This window comes from Muscardinus avellanarius (assembly GCF_963383645.1).
Source record: "Muscardinus avellanarius genome assembly, chromosome: 1".
NCBI classification, from domain to species: domain Eukaryota; kingdom Metazoa; phylum Chordata; class Mammalia; order Rodentia; family Gliridae; genus Muscardinus; species Muscardinus avellanarius.
Genome location: NC_137786.1, coordinates 66,205,445 through 66,220,385, shown reverse-complemented (window position 1 = coordinate 66,220,385; position 14,941 = coordinate 66,205,445). Strand labels below are relative to the sequence as shown.

The 14,941-nt window shown below is 41.0% G+C and overlaps 1 protein-coding gene across 1 annotated transcript in view; it reads left to right on the top strand.

Moving 5' to 3' along the window:
- HOMER1 (homer scaffold protein 1) overlaps window positions 1–14,941 on the top strand; it is a gene marked incomplete at both ends in the record, with an annotated part of 143,597 nt that overhangs the window by 107,038 nt on the left and 21,618 nt on the right. Inside the window, 3 exons of the mRNA XM_080705961.1 lie at window positions 6,057–6,213; window positions 12,372–12,482; window positions 13,109–13,189. Coding sequence (XP_080562087.1) covers window positions 6,057–6,213; window positions 12,372–12,482; window positions 13,109–13,189 — 349 coding nt within the window. The remainder of the gene's footprint in view (window positions 1–6,056; window positions 6,214–12,371; window positions 12,483–13,108; window positions 13,190–14,941) is intronic.

Below are 14,941 nucleotides of genomic sequence, written 5' to 3'. Positions count from 1 at the left end.
CCATCCCTAGCACCACACAAAAATAAACAAAAAGAATATGCCTGCCAATCAGTATTATTTTGCAAATTACATCAAAACCAGGCATCTTGTTCAGGAATGCCAAACTGTATTGACCTGATCCTCTGAGATTCTCCAAGCCCAGCGATGCTGTGTTTTGTGCATGAAATGTGTGTTACTTCCATGCATGCATGGTTGATTGAAAATGGAAGTCAAGCAATTGTATATGATTCTACTATCCAAGATAGCATAAAATCCTGTCCCTGTTATGAGGTCTAAAATACTTATATTTAAGGATTTTATTAGCATTGGAAATTTAAGGTTGAAAGGTTGAAATGTTACAAAATATAGTACTCCTTAGTGTTAATTAATTTACCCTGGCTTAGTTTTATATTTACTGCATAATTAATACCTTTTCCTTTAATAAATACCGTATTTACTTTTCATTAAGTTAGTCAGTATGTTGGCTAAGCTTGCACACATTGGAAAACCCCAGACTGTGCTAGAAAGTAGGATAAAGTAGAAATGGAAAATACTTGGAAGATCATAGTTTGGAGGACCACCTCAGCAAGCAAAATAAATAAAACAGGACTGAAGTGTAGCTCAGAGGTAGAATGCCCCTGGGTTCAATCCTTAGTAACACACACACACACACACACACACACACACACACACACACACGTCATAAAAAGAGGAAAGAGACTAACTGGGGAAGAAAAGGACTGTCACTGAAAACCATTTACTTGAGTTGTCCTAAAAAATACCACAGGCGGAGCATTGTAAGCAATGGGGATTTCCTTTCTCTTCATTCTGGAAGTTCTGAGGTGAAGGGGTTCATGCAGCTACTCTTCACGTCTTGTAGGGGGAATCTTCCCTTGTTCCTCTCTTTCTTCTAATCCTCTTTCTTTTAAGGACAGCAGTCATAATGGATTAGGCCTACCCTCATGATCTTATTCAACCCTAGTTAACCTCTTTAAAAACACTATCTCAAAGTACAGCCGTGCTGTGAGGTCCCAGGGGTTGCGACTTCAATATATGAGTTTAGGAAGGAACACAACTCAGTCCATAACACCCAGAATTGAGAAACTAATCAGAAATGTGGAGACCTTGTAAGATAACACTGTCCAGTAGAACTTTTCTGTCACAAAGTAAGTATATCTTTGTTGTCCAGTATGGTAGCCACTGGTCATGTGTAGCTATTGAGTGCATGAAATGTTTCTAATGAAATGAGAAAGCTGAATTTTTAACTTAGAGTAATTTAAATTTAAATGGAGCCAGGCATAGTGGCACAGGCTTGTAATCCCAACATCTGGGAGGCTGAGACAGGAGGATCACAGTTTGCAGACAGCCCCAGCTACTTAGTGAGGCCTTTTGCAACTCAGGCCTTTTGCAACTTTTAAAACCCTGTTTTAAAATAAAGAATAAAAGCCGGGCGTGGTGGCACACACTTGTAATCCTAATGCTTGGGAGGCTGAGATAGGAGGATCACACATGTTCGAAGCCAGTCTCAGCTACTTAGTGAAGCTCTCAGCAACATAGTGAGACCCTGTTTCCAAATAAAGTATAAAATAGGTCTGGGAGTATAGCCCAGAGGTAGAAAAGCCCCTGGGTTCCATCTCCAGTACCACTACCACTACAACAACAACAAAAGAATTTAAAAATAGAGTAGGTGTGAGGCTCTCAGCAATTTAATGAGACCCTGTTTCCAAATAAAGTATAAAATAGGTCTGGGAGTGTAGCCTGGAAGTAGCAAGCCCCTGGGTTCCATCTCCAGTAAAACACACACACACACACACACACACACACACACACACACACACACTAAAAAAAATAAAGCAGGCGGTGTAGCTTGGAGGTAGAATACCCCTGGGTTCCACTCCCAGTACTGCAAAAAAAAAAAAAATTAAATGGCCACATGTGGCTAGTGGCTCACATTTGTACAATGCAGATCTTGACTAATCTCTGACATATTAAGAACTGAGTACCAAAGTGGTTGAGAGATGAGTCCAGGATCACACAGATAATTATTGAAATAATTGTGAAAAAGACTTTCTCAATTTAGCTATCTATAGATTATAATTATTTTATTAACCCAGAGAAACAAAATATTAAATCATTCCCATTTTTGTCCTTTTTCCTGTTATAACATATTGGCTTATAATTATGTAATTTTGACAAATGAACTTTGGAAATCAGTCTTCAGAATCATTTTTTCTTGTTTTTGATTTTTAAAGAGATTTGATATTTGCATATAGCAAGTGATTGAGGAGTCCATTTAAATAAAACATCTCCATAGGAGAACACCTAGTAGGTGGTTTGGGGTTTGTTTTGTTTTGTTTTGTTTGTGGTACTGGGGGTGGAACCCAGGGGCTTTCTACCTCCGGGCTGCACTCCCAGACCTATTTTATACTTTATTTGGAAACAGGGTCTCACTAAGTTGCTGAGAGCCTCACTAAGTAGCTGAGGCTGGCTTCGAACCTGTGCGATCCTCCTGTCTCAGCCTCCTAAGCACTGGGATTACAAGTGTGCGCCACCACGCCCATCTAGGTTTCTTAAATAAAATCTGTCATTCAGTTGGAGCAAGTGAATAGGTATATGCTTTGCTAAATCTAAAAAATCATTCTACAGAGGAAGAATCAGAAGCGCTTTCTTTGTAATAGACACGGGCCGTTACCTTAAGAGCTTAGCTCCTTGTTTGCTTCTATCCTTCTAGGTTTTGAGGAGATTCTCTCACGTTTAATGTTAGGAATGTTTTAAATATCATCTTATACTAACTTCAGCCTTAAAAAAAGTTGCAAACACTCTGCAGAGTCCCTGTATATCTTTCATCTAGTTTCCCTCAATGCTGCCATCTCCCATGACCATGATGGAATTATCAGACTCAGAAAATTAGCATTGGTCTGATATTATTAACTAAACCTCAGTTTTCACCTGTGTCCCCCCCACACCTTTTTTGGCACTGGAGGTTGAACCCAGGGCCATTGTACCTCCAAGGTAACCCCCAGCCCTATTTTTTTTTTATTTCAATTTGAAACAAGGTCTCACTAAGTTTCCAGGGGACCTCACTGAGTTGATGGCTGGCCTCAAAACTCATCCTCCTGTCTCAGCCTCCCAAGTACTAGGATCACAGGCAGGTGCCACCATGCCCTGCTTTCCAGTACCCCTTTCCAAGATTCTCCATTGCATTTGTTATTCTAATTTCCTTCCTTCTGTTCCTCGATCTTTCTTTGATTTTCTTTATATTTTTTGAAGAGTTTTGATTTGTTATTTTGTAGAGTGCCCTTTTGGATTATATGATATTTTCTCATTACTTGACTGAAATTATACGCTGCTTTCAAGAATACTTCCGGAAATTATCTCAGATCCTTCTATGTATGTCATTGTCAGAGGCCATGATGCTAATATGTCTTAACTGGTGATGAGCTTTAGAAATCTTGATGATGGAAACTGCTTTCTTTTGTAAAATACGTATTAAATTACTATAAAAATACCAGCCCACCAAAACTTATGCTCTCTTATGCAAATAACTAATCAAGCACAGAAAATGATGATTAAAGAAAGCTACAAGCAGCAGGCATAGTGGCGCATGCCTGTAATCCCAGGACTTGAGAGACTGAGGCACAGATTGCAGGTTTGAGGCCAGCCTCAGCAATTTAGGTCCTGTTTAAAAATAAAAAGATATGTCAGGCGTGGTGGTGCAGGGTTGTAATCCCGGCATTCGGGAGGCAGAGACTGGAGGATCACGGTTCGCAGCCTCAGCTACTACTTAGTGAGGCCCTTTGCAACTCAGTGAGACCCTGTTTCAAAAAATAAAAAAAGACTAAAAAATAGGACCGGGGGTATAGCTCGGAGGTAGAATGCCCCTGGGTTCCATCCCCAGTACTGCAAAAAAAATTTTTTTAATAAATAAATATAAAAAATATAGCCAGGCATAGTCAAGAGCTCATTTAATCACAGTACTTGGGAAGCTGAGACGGGATCACAGGTTCGAGACCATCTTCCACAATTTACACGACTCTCAGCAACCTAGTGAGACCCCATTTCAAAACAAAAAATAAAAAGGGTTGAGAGTGCCAGGCGTGGTGCTGCATCCTGTAATCCCCATGCTTGGGAGGCGGAGACAGGAGGATTGCTCAGGATCGAAGCCAGCCAGGCTGGCTTAAGAAACCTTGTTTCCAAATAAAAACATAAAAAATAGGTCTGGGAGTGTAGCCCGGAGAAGGGTTTCCAGGAACCCCAGTAGCCAAAAAAAAAAGTGTTGAGGGTGTAGCTTGGAGGTAGAGTACCCCTGGGTTCTATCCCTAGTAATACACACACACACACACACACACACACACACACACACACACACACACGCGCGCGCACACACACAAAAGCTGGGCATAGTAATGCATGGCCGTAATCATGGAGGCTGAGACAGAAGGATTGAAGATTTGAATCCATCCTCAGTAATTCAGTGAGATTCTGTTTCAAAATAAAAATCAAAAGGCTGAGGATGTAGCTCAGAGATAGAATGCCTCTGAGTTCAATCCCCAGTACCAAATAAACCAACAAAATAAAGAGCTTCAACAATCAGCCTCAACAATCTAGTGAGACTCTGTTTCAAAATTTAAAAGTTTGGGAGTATAACTCAGAGGTAGAATGCCTCTGGGTTTAATCCCCAGTACCACAAAAAAAAAAAAAAAAAGAGAAAGGAGGAGGAGGAGAGAGAATATCACTAGTGAATTAATGAGGTGAGATCAGTGGAATTTTGCTAATACAAATAAATTGTTCAATAACAAGAAAGTGAAACAGTCTTTTTCAAATTGGGCTGTTCTTTCTTCATTCGAAAGTAAAGAAAGGAATTTTCAAGAGAGGGATCTTCCTAATAAAGCAGTTATCGTTGTAATAGAAAATAGTCTTGGTTGAGATACGTTAGGTAACTTAGCAAGTATAATATTGAATGAAGAAAAGGGAATTGATTTGTTCTTCTATATGTGGTACTAGAATTATATCAGAAATTAAATCATTAGAACTAATTTCTAGTCTATGACTATACCACCCTGAACATGCCCGATCTCCTCTGATCTCGGAAGCTATGTAGGGTAGTGTGGGCCTGGTTAGTACTTGGATGGGAGAACTAATTTCTAGTTGTAGTATGTCACCCAAAATTAATATTTTGCAATGAATTGTTTATTTATTTTGTGACAAGTAGTGGTTGAATCCAGGGCATCCTATCTCCAACCTACACCTCCAACCCTTTTTCTTTTTCTTATTTTGGGGGGTAATGATCTTGCTGCATTGCTGAGTCTCAAACCTCAGCCTCCCAAGTACAGAGATTACAGGTGTGCATTACCACACCTGGCTCTTTTATTTCTTTTTGACATTTTAAAATTCTGAACAAGATGATACAAATTAACACCAATTTCAAAAGGAATATTACTATATTGTATATCCCAAACTTTTTCTGGGGGAGTGGTACTGAGAATTGAACCCAGGGGCATTCTACCTCTGAGCTATACCCTCAAAATTTTATTTTGAAATATATCTGGCTAGGTTACTGAGAATCTTGCTACCTTGCTGAGGCTGCCTTGAGCCTGCAATTCTCTTTTCTTAGCCTCCTCAGTACTAGGATTACAGGTGTATCCTATCAACTCCTGATCCATACCTCATTAACTTTCAAGCATCCTTATGTTTTGATAAGAAATGAATTTTACTTTAGGCTTTGAAACTCATAAAATATGTATCATTGTTAAGTTTTGTATTTAGATTTATTTTGGACTTAATGTTTATTCTCCAGAAAAGAGTAGATAGATCATTGTATTTGTTTTAATAAAAGGAACCTAGTCCATGTTAAGTACTTTGGTATGTTTTATATTTTGTTTGCCAGGTTTTCTTTACTAGGAGCGTTTCGGTGAAGTGTTTGTGTTTTTATTGTTATAGGTTGTCTTTGAAAACATTCTTACATTATAAACTCAATAGAACTGAGTACTAATATCCTTTCAAAAACAATACTCAAAAAAAAGCCTACAACAACAATTTTCAGTGTAACGGATAGTTTTCTTTTCCTTTCATTTTAGTTCAGCAATCAGCAAACACTGGGAGGCTGAACTGGCTACCCTCAAAGGAAACAATGCCAAACTCACTGCAGCCCTGCTGGAGTCCACTGCCAACGTGAAACAATGGAAACAGCAACTCGCTGCCTATCAAGAGGAAGCAGAGCGTCTGCACAAGCGGGTAGGTTCAGGGCTGCGTCCGCCCCTGGGGATGTAGAGATAGCAGGTTTCCTCCATCAGAGGAAATTTGCATGTATGCTCAGCACCCAGACAACTTCTGGGGTTTTCGGAACATAATATCTTGTATTAATGCATTTTTCTTTGGCTTTTTTTTTTTTTTTTGTGGTACCAGGGATGGAACCCAGAGGCCTTCCTTCTACCTCCAGGCCATGTCCCACCCCAATCCTGTTTTATATTTTACTTGAAAACAGGGTCTCCCTACGTTTTTAAGGGCCTCACAAGTTTCAAACCTGTGATGTGAAAGATATTGCGGGTCCCCCTGGCGCACAGAGACACGCAGAGATCCATTAATATGATATGGATGCCTTTATTCATGGGAAGTTGGCCGCCAGCCCCCGTGTGCCCACAGGGGCTGGTGGGGGAGAGTGTGTCTCTCTGTCTCTCTCGGGCTCCTCTCCGAACTCTGAACTCGCTTCTCCCTGACCCAAAGGCGTGGTCCCCTCTCGGAATCACCAGGCTCCGCCTCCTAGCTTCCGGCCCTGTCCCCTGTGGGGCAGGGGCAGCTCGAACCTTTTACTCCGACCTTTTTGACTAAGGGGGGAATAGACGATGATTGGCTCTTCTAGCGACTTCCAGCTGTGAAGGGGCGTCGTCAGTCAAGGGCCTCAGGTCTGGAGAAATCGGAATCTGAGCCGCTGGAAGGGGGCAGGTGGGTGTGGTCGCAGCGAGAGTTGGAGGTTACCCTGGAGAGCTCGATGACTGGTTTGCTTTGAGGAGACTAACAGGCAAGGTGCTATTAAAGAAAAAGAAAATTGTGAGAGTGGAACCCAGGCTGGGCAGGAGCCCCTTTTTGATACAAGGCAGATTGTCACTAGATCTATTAATACAAATAGCACTCCCTGAGGGAGACGTGTGCCGCCCCTTTTGCAGTTTTTCATTAGACCAGAGTTATTAATAGCAGCAATTCCCAAAGAGGACCCCACACCACTCTTTTCAGCATTGAGTGGGTATGGATTTGTCTGGTCAAACACCTGTTACTGCATCAGGAGCATACTTATGGCAATTTGGCATCCGAAGAGGGAGAGCACCGTAGTATGTAAACAAGTGGACCTGCTAAAATATAAATATCAAAGAGAGTTATGTCGAGAGAAACAAAGTTGAGTGGATCCCAACACCATGCAAGAGAACTTGTCCTGGAGCTATTGTAACGGCGCCCTTTTGGATATGGCCTAAGCCGTGGGCAGAGGCAGGAGAGCTTGCCGTCATCACCCTGGACTGAGATTTGGGAAGGAAACTAAGGCCTGAAAGATTGAGCAGGCCACCAAAGAGGAAACTGGCTTACCCTGTACCTGTAGAGTTACCCTGGGCCAGCAAGGAAGATGGAGGAAGGAGGACGAGGGATTCCAGGAGCTGTCAGTCCTTGGTTAGACCAAATAGGGCCAGCGGTGGGTCCTTGTCCAGAAGGGTAGACCCCCTGTAGTGAGATACCTGAGGTCCACCACTTTTTAAAGGACACTTGCCTTTCCAATGGCCATTTACTCCACACCTGAAACAGGCTCCTGGAGGTGGTTGTCTTTACTGTCGTCCTCTCCTGGGTGGCGCTTGCCACCCGGAGGGCTGCCCTTCCTCCTCAGGCCTCAGGGCTGCTATCAGGGCAGCCTATGACCCAGAAGGGCCACCAGGTGGCGCCTGTGAGTCGCCATGTGGTGTCCAAGATGGCGGCTGTGGCTGGCGGGACTCCCCAGCCAGCATGCCTCGGGCAGCAGTAGAGCCGGTAGAGGGAGAAAACAGAAAATGCAGTCGCCAGAAGGGCTGTACATACTCGAGGTCACACCATTTTGCCGACCGCGTGCAAAATTCACTGAGAGCCATCAACATCCTAGGATCTAGTGTGCCCATTGCAGGCCATCGAAAATTATTAGTTAAATCATATGTCGGCCAGACCTTAGTGCAGAGAGACACGAGCCTCTCAGGGGACAGTTCCCCGGAGAACCCCAAAGTCTGGAAATTAGCCAACACACGGCCCAGTGGAGACTGAGAGTCAATCTCAATCTTTGATGGCTGACTTCCCCCCATGACTTGTAAGTGGGCAAGAACAAAGGCAGGAATCCCCAGCGTCCCAAGGCCCTGCCCAAGTTCGGAACAGATCGGGTGTGCCAGAGAGAAGACGTCTCTTTTCTCTTTTTACACCCCTCAATCAGCCCAGCCGATTGGAGAGAACTGGAGGATACTGGTATACTGGGTTTGAGAGCAATCAGTCAGAATCCCCTGAGTTAGGTGGAACCCACTCACTCCCTTAAGAGGGAGCTTACCGCTGAGAAAGGCTGTTGTGGAGATCTGGCCTGAAGATGGCTGCCAAAAGTTTTTTTAAAGATGGCCGCCAACTCCCAGGATTGGTTAGGAGTGGAAAGTGGGAGGGATTAAAGATGGCGAGGCCTCCAGTGAGACCATGAGGTGGGAGGGGTTAAGGATGGCGAGGCCTCCAGTGAGGCCATGAGAGAGGTGGGAGGGGTTAAAGATTGGGGCCCCCCAGTGATTACACGTGGGGGCAAAGATGGCGGGCCAAAGCTGGCGGCCCCCCCCACAGTGATTCCATGTGGCTGCTTATTTCTCACTTCCCCATGTACTGGGATGGATCACTTTTATGTGGTTTTATTTAGTTAAGAAAAATTGTTTTATATAATTTAATTGGAATAAGGACTAAACAGCTTTCAAAGAAACATGAGCTGATTGCAAGTTGCAGTTTCTTAACTTGGAGCTTCTTTGATCTATGGTAAGTTATTTCTTTTAGCTCACTACTTTGTCTATAAAATACAAATTACATATACTTTGTGTGGTTTTTGTGAAAATGAATTGCGACACTTAATTGGCATATATTGCACTGAGTCAAATCTACATATTTTAGCTGGGCTTCGTGCTGCATAAGGATAGTCCTAGCTACTCAGGAAGCTAAGGCAGGATGTTCACTCAGGAGTTCCAGACCAGCCTGGGCAGCATAGCAAGACCCCATCCCCAAAACAGCACCAACAAAGCATACTGGGTGCGATGCCTGTGAAAATGAATTGACACACTTAAGTAGTGTGGAGTTGCACTGACTCAAGGAGTTGCAATTAGTCAATGAATGCTTTTATTATTTTATTTATTTATTTATTTATTTATTTATTTATTTATTTATTTTGGTGGTACTGGGAATGGAACCCTTCTACCTCCTGGCTACACTCCCAGACCTATTTTATATTTTTTTATTTGGAAACAAGGTCTCTTAAGCCAGCGAGGCTGACTTCGAACCTGCGCGATCCTCCTGTCTCCGCCTCCTAAGCACCGGGATTACAAGCATGCACCACCACGCCCGGCTTATTATTTTATTTTTATTATTGTTTTTCAAGAAGAAACAGTTTGAAAACTGATAATACTGGAGAGTCAATGTAGAAAATCAGAAATCCCAACACTTTTAAAATCAGAAACCCAAACGATTACTTAAAAAAATATTTTCTAATTGAAAGATAGAAATTAACCCAGGTGTGGTGGCGCACACTTGTAATCCCCAGGCTTGGGAGGCTGAGACAGGAGGATCACACAGGTTTGAAGCCAGCCTCACTACTAAGTGAGGCTCTTGGCAACTTAGTGAGACCTTGTTTCCAAATAAAGTATAAAATAGGTCTGGGAGTAGAAAAATACAGTATAAAATAGGTCTTGGAGATAGACCCTGGGTTCCACCCCCAGTACCATAACAAAAACAAGATAGAAATTCACACAACAAGAAACAGATACCACTGATTAACCTTTTTAAACTGTATGCCAAACTAGACATGATGGTGCATGCCTATAATCCCAGTACTGAGGCTGAAATAGGCGGATCACAGGTTCAAGGCTATCCTCCACAGGTTAGCAAGAACTTGTTTCTAAATAAAAAGTTAAAAAAAATAAAAGATAACCAGATGTGGTGGCACACTCTTATAATCCCCATACTTAGGAGGCTAAGACAGAAGGATCTCAGGTTTATAGCCAGCCTCAGCAACTTAGTGAGGCCCTGTTTCAAAATCAAAAATAAAATAGGGCTCAGCACCAAAAGAAAAAAAATTTTTAAAGATGTCAAATAAGAAAACTCAGAGACAGAGTGGAATGTACTTAGTCACAGTACATTATGAAGATTGTAACAGGATAAAGATGATAAGGAAGCCAGGCGCGCACGCTTGTAATCCCCGCGCTTGGGAGGCGGAGACAGGAGAATCGCGCAGGTTCAAAGCCAGCCACGCTGGCTTCGGAGACCCTTTTTCCAAATAAAAATATAAAATAGGTCTGGGAGTGTAGCCCGGAGGTAGAAAAGCCCCTGGGTTCCACCCCTCGTACCACAAAAATTAAATAAATAAACAAACAAACAAACAAAAAATAAGGCTGGGAGTGTAGCTCCGAGGTAGAATGCCCCTAGGTTCCATCCCCAGTACTGCAAACAAAAAAAAAAAACCCTATCCCATTATTATCAGAACTGGAACTCCCTTTAATTCATTAATAAGTCAAACAAACAAAACCTAATATATTAAACAATAAAGAAATGATTCCCAAGATTTGTGACCATATGCTACGGTTTGTAAACCAGAGGACAGGAGATCTTAGCAGGCTTGAGTAGACAGGGTTGATGATCTGGAAAAAGTATCTGCTGAACTAAGAATTAATGGTTTGCTAATATCAGAATGGTTCTACATTTTAAGTTAAGTCAACAAGATAGGTGTGAATGTGGTTTGTTTTTAGGGCAGGAGACTCATTTGCTTTTAGTTAGAAGTCTGTATGTCGGGGCCTCTTTTTAGAGTACCTGAGGATTCAGTCTTCAGCACTGTAAAAGGGAAATCACACAATGAAAGACTGAATCTGCTAGCGTTTGCAGAAGAGGTCAAAACAAGCAAAGGTAAATTCATTCCACTAGGAGGCCAGTGCTTTTGTTCATGCCTAGATGAGCATGGTCTATATAAGGATATTCATACATGAATAGAAAGGCGGAAGTGACTTGAGAGATCTATAGAGTGACAGTACAGGGTAATTAGCTATGTTGAAAATTCAAGGGAGAGAGATGTTTTCTCTGGTTCCTTAGTAGTCTAGAATTGCACTATATTCTAATCAACACAAATTTATGAGAATTTGATGGGGATAAAGAGCTGATAGGGTATGTGCATCTTTTTTTTCTAGATTTTGAAAATATATTTTAAAAATGTCTCACTTCTGCAAGGCCAGTCTTCAAAACCATATTTAATTGAAGGCTATAGATGGAAGGCAGATGGGCATCCAATTTTGATATATTTTCAGAAGAAAAAAAAATTTTGTGTGTTACTGGGGACTGAACCTCTGAGCTATACTACCCAGCCCTATTTTATTTTTTATTTGAAATAGGGTCTCACTAAGTCACTGAGGCTGGCTTTGAACTTGTGATTCTTCTGTCTCAGCCTCCCAAGATTTAGGATTACAAACATGTATCACCATGCCCAGCTTGTTTTGGTTTTTAAAACAGAGTCTCACTAAATTGGTGAAAGTCTTGCTACTTCCTGAGACTGTCCTCAAACCTGCCATCCTCCTGTCTCAGCTTCCCAAGTACTGGTTACAGGTGTGTGCCACCACGCCCAGCTTCGGAAATTTTAAAGAAAACTTTTATTATAGGAATTTTATGACGAATTAATTCCATAGTGATTTTGTATGATTTAATTCATAAATCACTTAATTTAGCCAGGTGAGGTAGTGGTACACACCTGTAATGCCTGTACTTGGGAGGCTGAGACAAGAGGATCATAGATTCAAGGCCAGAATATGGTAACTTAGTGAGACCTTACTTTAAAATAAAAAATAAAAGGGCTGGGGATATAGCTCAGTAGTAGAACACCCCTGGTTTCAATCCCAGTCCCATATAAACAAATAAATCACTTAATTTAAGTTTTCCTATCCTGTCTGTAACCATGTAAATAATTATTTCCTTTGTTCTTTTGCCCTTGTCTTAAATGTATATATTAGAAGAATCTATTCATTAAATGCTGAGTGTCTTAATACTCCTCAGAATTAATTTCCATATATTGAATCCAAAATTCACTGTTCACCTATCAGGAGTGTACTCTTTCTTCAGCAAGAAATCATTTGAAATTACCACTTAATATGACTTTTGTTCTCATTGAATTTTAGGTGACTGAGCTTGAATGTGTTAGTAGCCAAGCAAATGCAGTGCATACCCATAAGACAGAATTAAACCAGACAATACAAGAACTGGAAGAGACACTGAAAGTAAAGGAAGAGGTATTTGCTACTTTCTGCTTATCTCTAATCCTCATGTATGTGTATTAAACGGTAGAGACTATGTAGACTTTACCGGTAGTCATGGACTAAAGTAAGAGTGTGGACATTTTTTTCAGGTTAAAATTTTTCTTCTTAAGTGATATGAATGAAGTTTGCTCATCTTTTCCCCATTCGTGTTTCTGTTGCTGCTGTGAACTGAGTTGACTCTGATGAGGCTGCCAGACCGAAAGGCAGCTCGTTACCTGCATATGAGAGTCATACTCATGCAATCGGCAGAAAACCATCAGAGTTGAAACGAATTCTACAAGCCGTTACTTTCTCTGGTTTCCAGTCAAAATATCCTATGAAAGAATTAGATCTCGGCACTTGAACTAACCTTGAAATGTTCAGATTGCTGTTTCTAAGTTAGTACCAAAGCCAGCAAGTCGGATGTGTTGTTTAAGATCATCCTGTTCTAGACAACATACCTGTGCAGATGAGCTCATCACTCTAAAAGTCAGTAAAGGAATGTTTTTAAATTACTGTTTTCTAAGAACTAGGACCATAATTTCATGGAAAAAAATAAGGCCTTCCCTTTTGGTAATAGTTCAAATGTTATTGTTAAAGGCATTGCTCTACTCTTCCAGGAAATAGAAAGATTAAAACAGGAAATTGACAATGCCAGAGAACTACAAGAACAGAGAGACTCTCTCACTCAAAAACTACAGGTAAGCTACAGTAATTTTTTTCTTTTACTTATTTCACATAGAAAAGCATCAACCACTCTTTTCACATAGTAATGATTTTTTCCTGCAACTTCATTTTGTAGTTTCTGTCATCTTTCTTTTCTAGGACTTCTGATTCATTCCTAACCTTTGATTTTTCAAAAATTACTTGATAATTTTTTCTAGGTATAAGTATTGGTAGCCATTTATAAATTGTCTTTAGTAAATTACTTTGAAAGTTTCTGCTTTTAACATAGAAAATACCCTGAATTTTTAATCAAATTTTGATTTTTTAATTGGTGCATTGTAGCCATGTATCTTAATGGGGTACAAGATGGTGGAGGCATACGTGTACACATCACTCATTTAGCCCTTCCACAATCCCCACCCTGTTCCCTCCTCGTTTCCTCCTTCTCTTGCTTGGCTTAGTGATTGACTTTGATGTGTTTGTGAGTGTACATCATTGCATTAGGGAATTTTCCTCTTCCTCCCTCCCATCCCCTCAGTTAGGTCGCCTTATTTGCTCATTTATGGTTTCTCCTTCTTTGTTTGGAGTTCCTCCTGTGACCCTTTTTCTTCCTAGCTTCTGCATATTAGGGAGAGTATCTGATTTTTTACTTTTTATGACTGACTAATCTCACTTAGCATAATGTTCTCCAGTTCCATCCATTTCCCTGCAAATGACATATTTTGTTCTTCTTTATGGCTGAGTAAAATTCCATTGTGTACATATCCCATAGCTTTGTAATCCATCTGTCGATGGACATTTTGGCTGGTTCCATAGTTTGGCAATTGTGAATTGTGAGGCTTTGAACATAGATACACATATATTAGTCTTGTAGTTTGGTTTCCATTCTTTTGGGTAAATACCCAGAAAAGATATCGCTGGCTCATATGGTAGGTTCATTCTCATTCTTCTGAGGATTCTTCATACTGTTTTCCAAAGTGGTTGCACTAATTTGCAACTCCTACCAGTTTGTACTAGAGTTCTTCTCCACAACCTTGCCAGCATTTGTTGTTGTTTGTGGGTTTTGTTTTGTTTTGTTTTGGTGGTACTGGGGATGGAACCCTTCTATCTCTGGGCTACATTCCCAGACCTATTTTTTATATTTTATTTGGAAACAGGGTCTCTTAAGCCAGCAAGGCTGGCTTTGAACCTGCGCGATCCTCCTGTCTCCGCCTCCCAAGAGCAGGGATTACAATTGTGCACCACCACGCCCAGCATTGTTTGTGTTTTGAATGATTACCATTCTAGTTGGAGTTTGGAGTCAGGGTAGTTTTGATTTGCATCTTCCTGACTGCTAATGATTTTGAAGATTTTCATATATTTATTGGTCATTTGAATTTCTTCTTTTGTGAAGTATCTATTTAGTTCATTTGCCCATTTTTTAATTGGATTATTTGTTTTCTCAGTGGTGAGTTTCTTGAATTCTCTGTATATTCTAGATAATAGTCTTCTATTGAAGAAGTAGTTGGCAAACACTTTCTCCCATTCTGTCGGCTCTCTGTTGAGGTCCTTGATGGTGTCCTTTGCTGCACAGAAGCTCTTCAGTTTCATGCAATCCTACATATTGATCCGCCTTTCAGTTTCTTGTGTCTTTGAGGTCTTGTTGGGAAAGTTTTTACCTGTGTGCATGTGTTGAAGTGTTGGACCTATGTCTTCTTCAAGGAGCTGCAAGGTCTCTAGTCTGATTTCCAAGTCTGTGATCCATCTTGAATTGACTCTAGTACAGGGTGGAAAAGTGGGTTAATTTC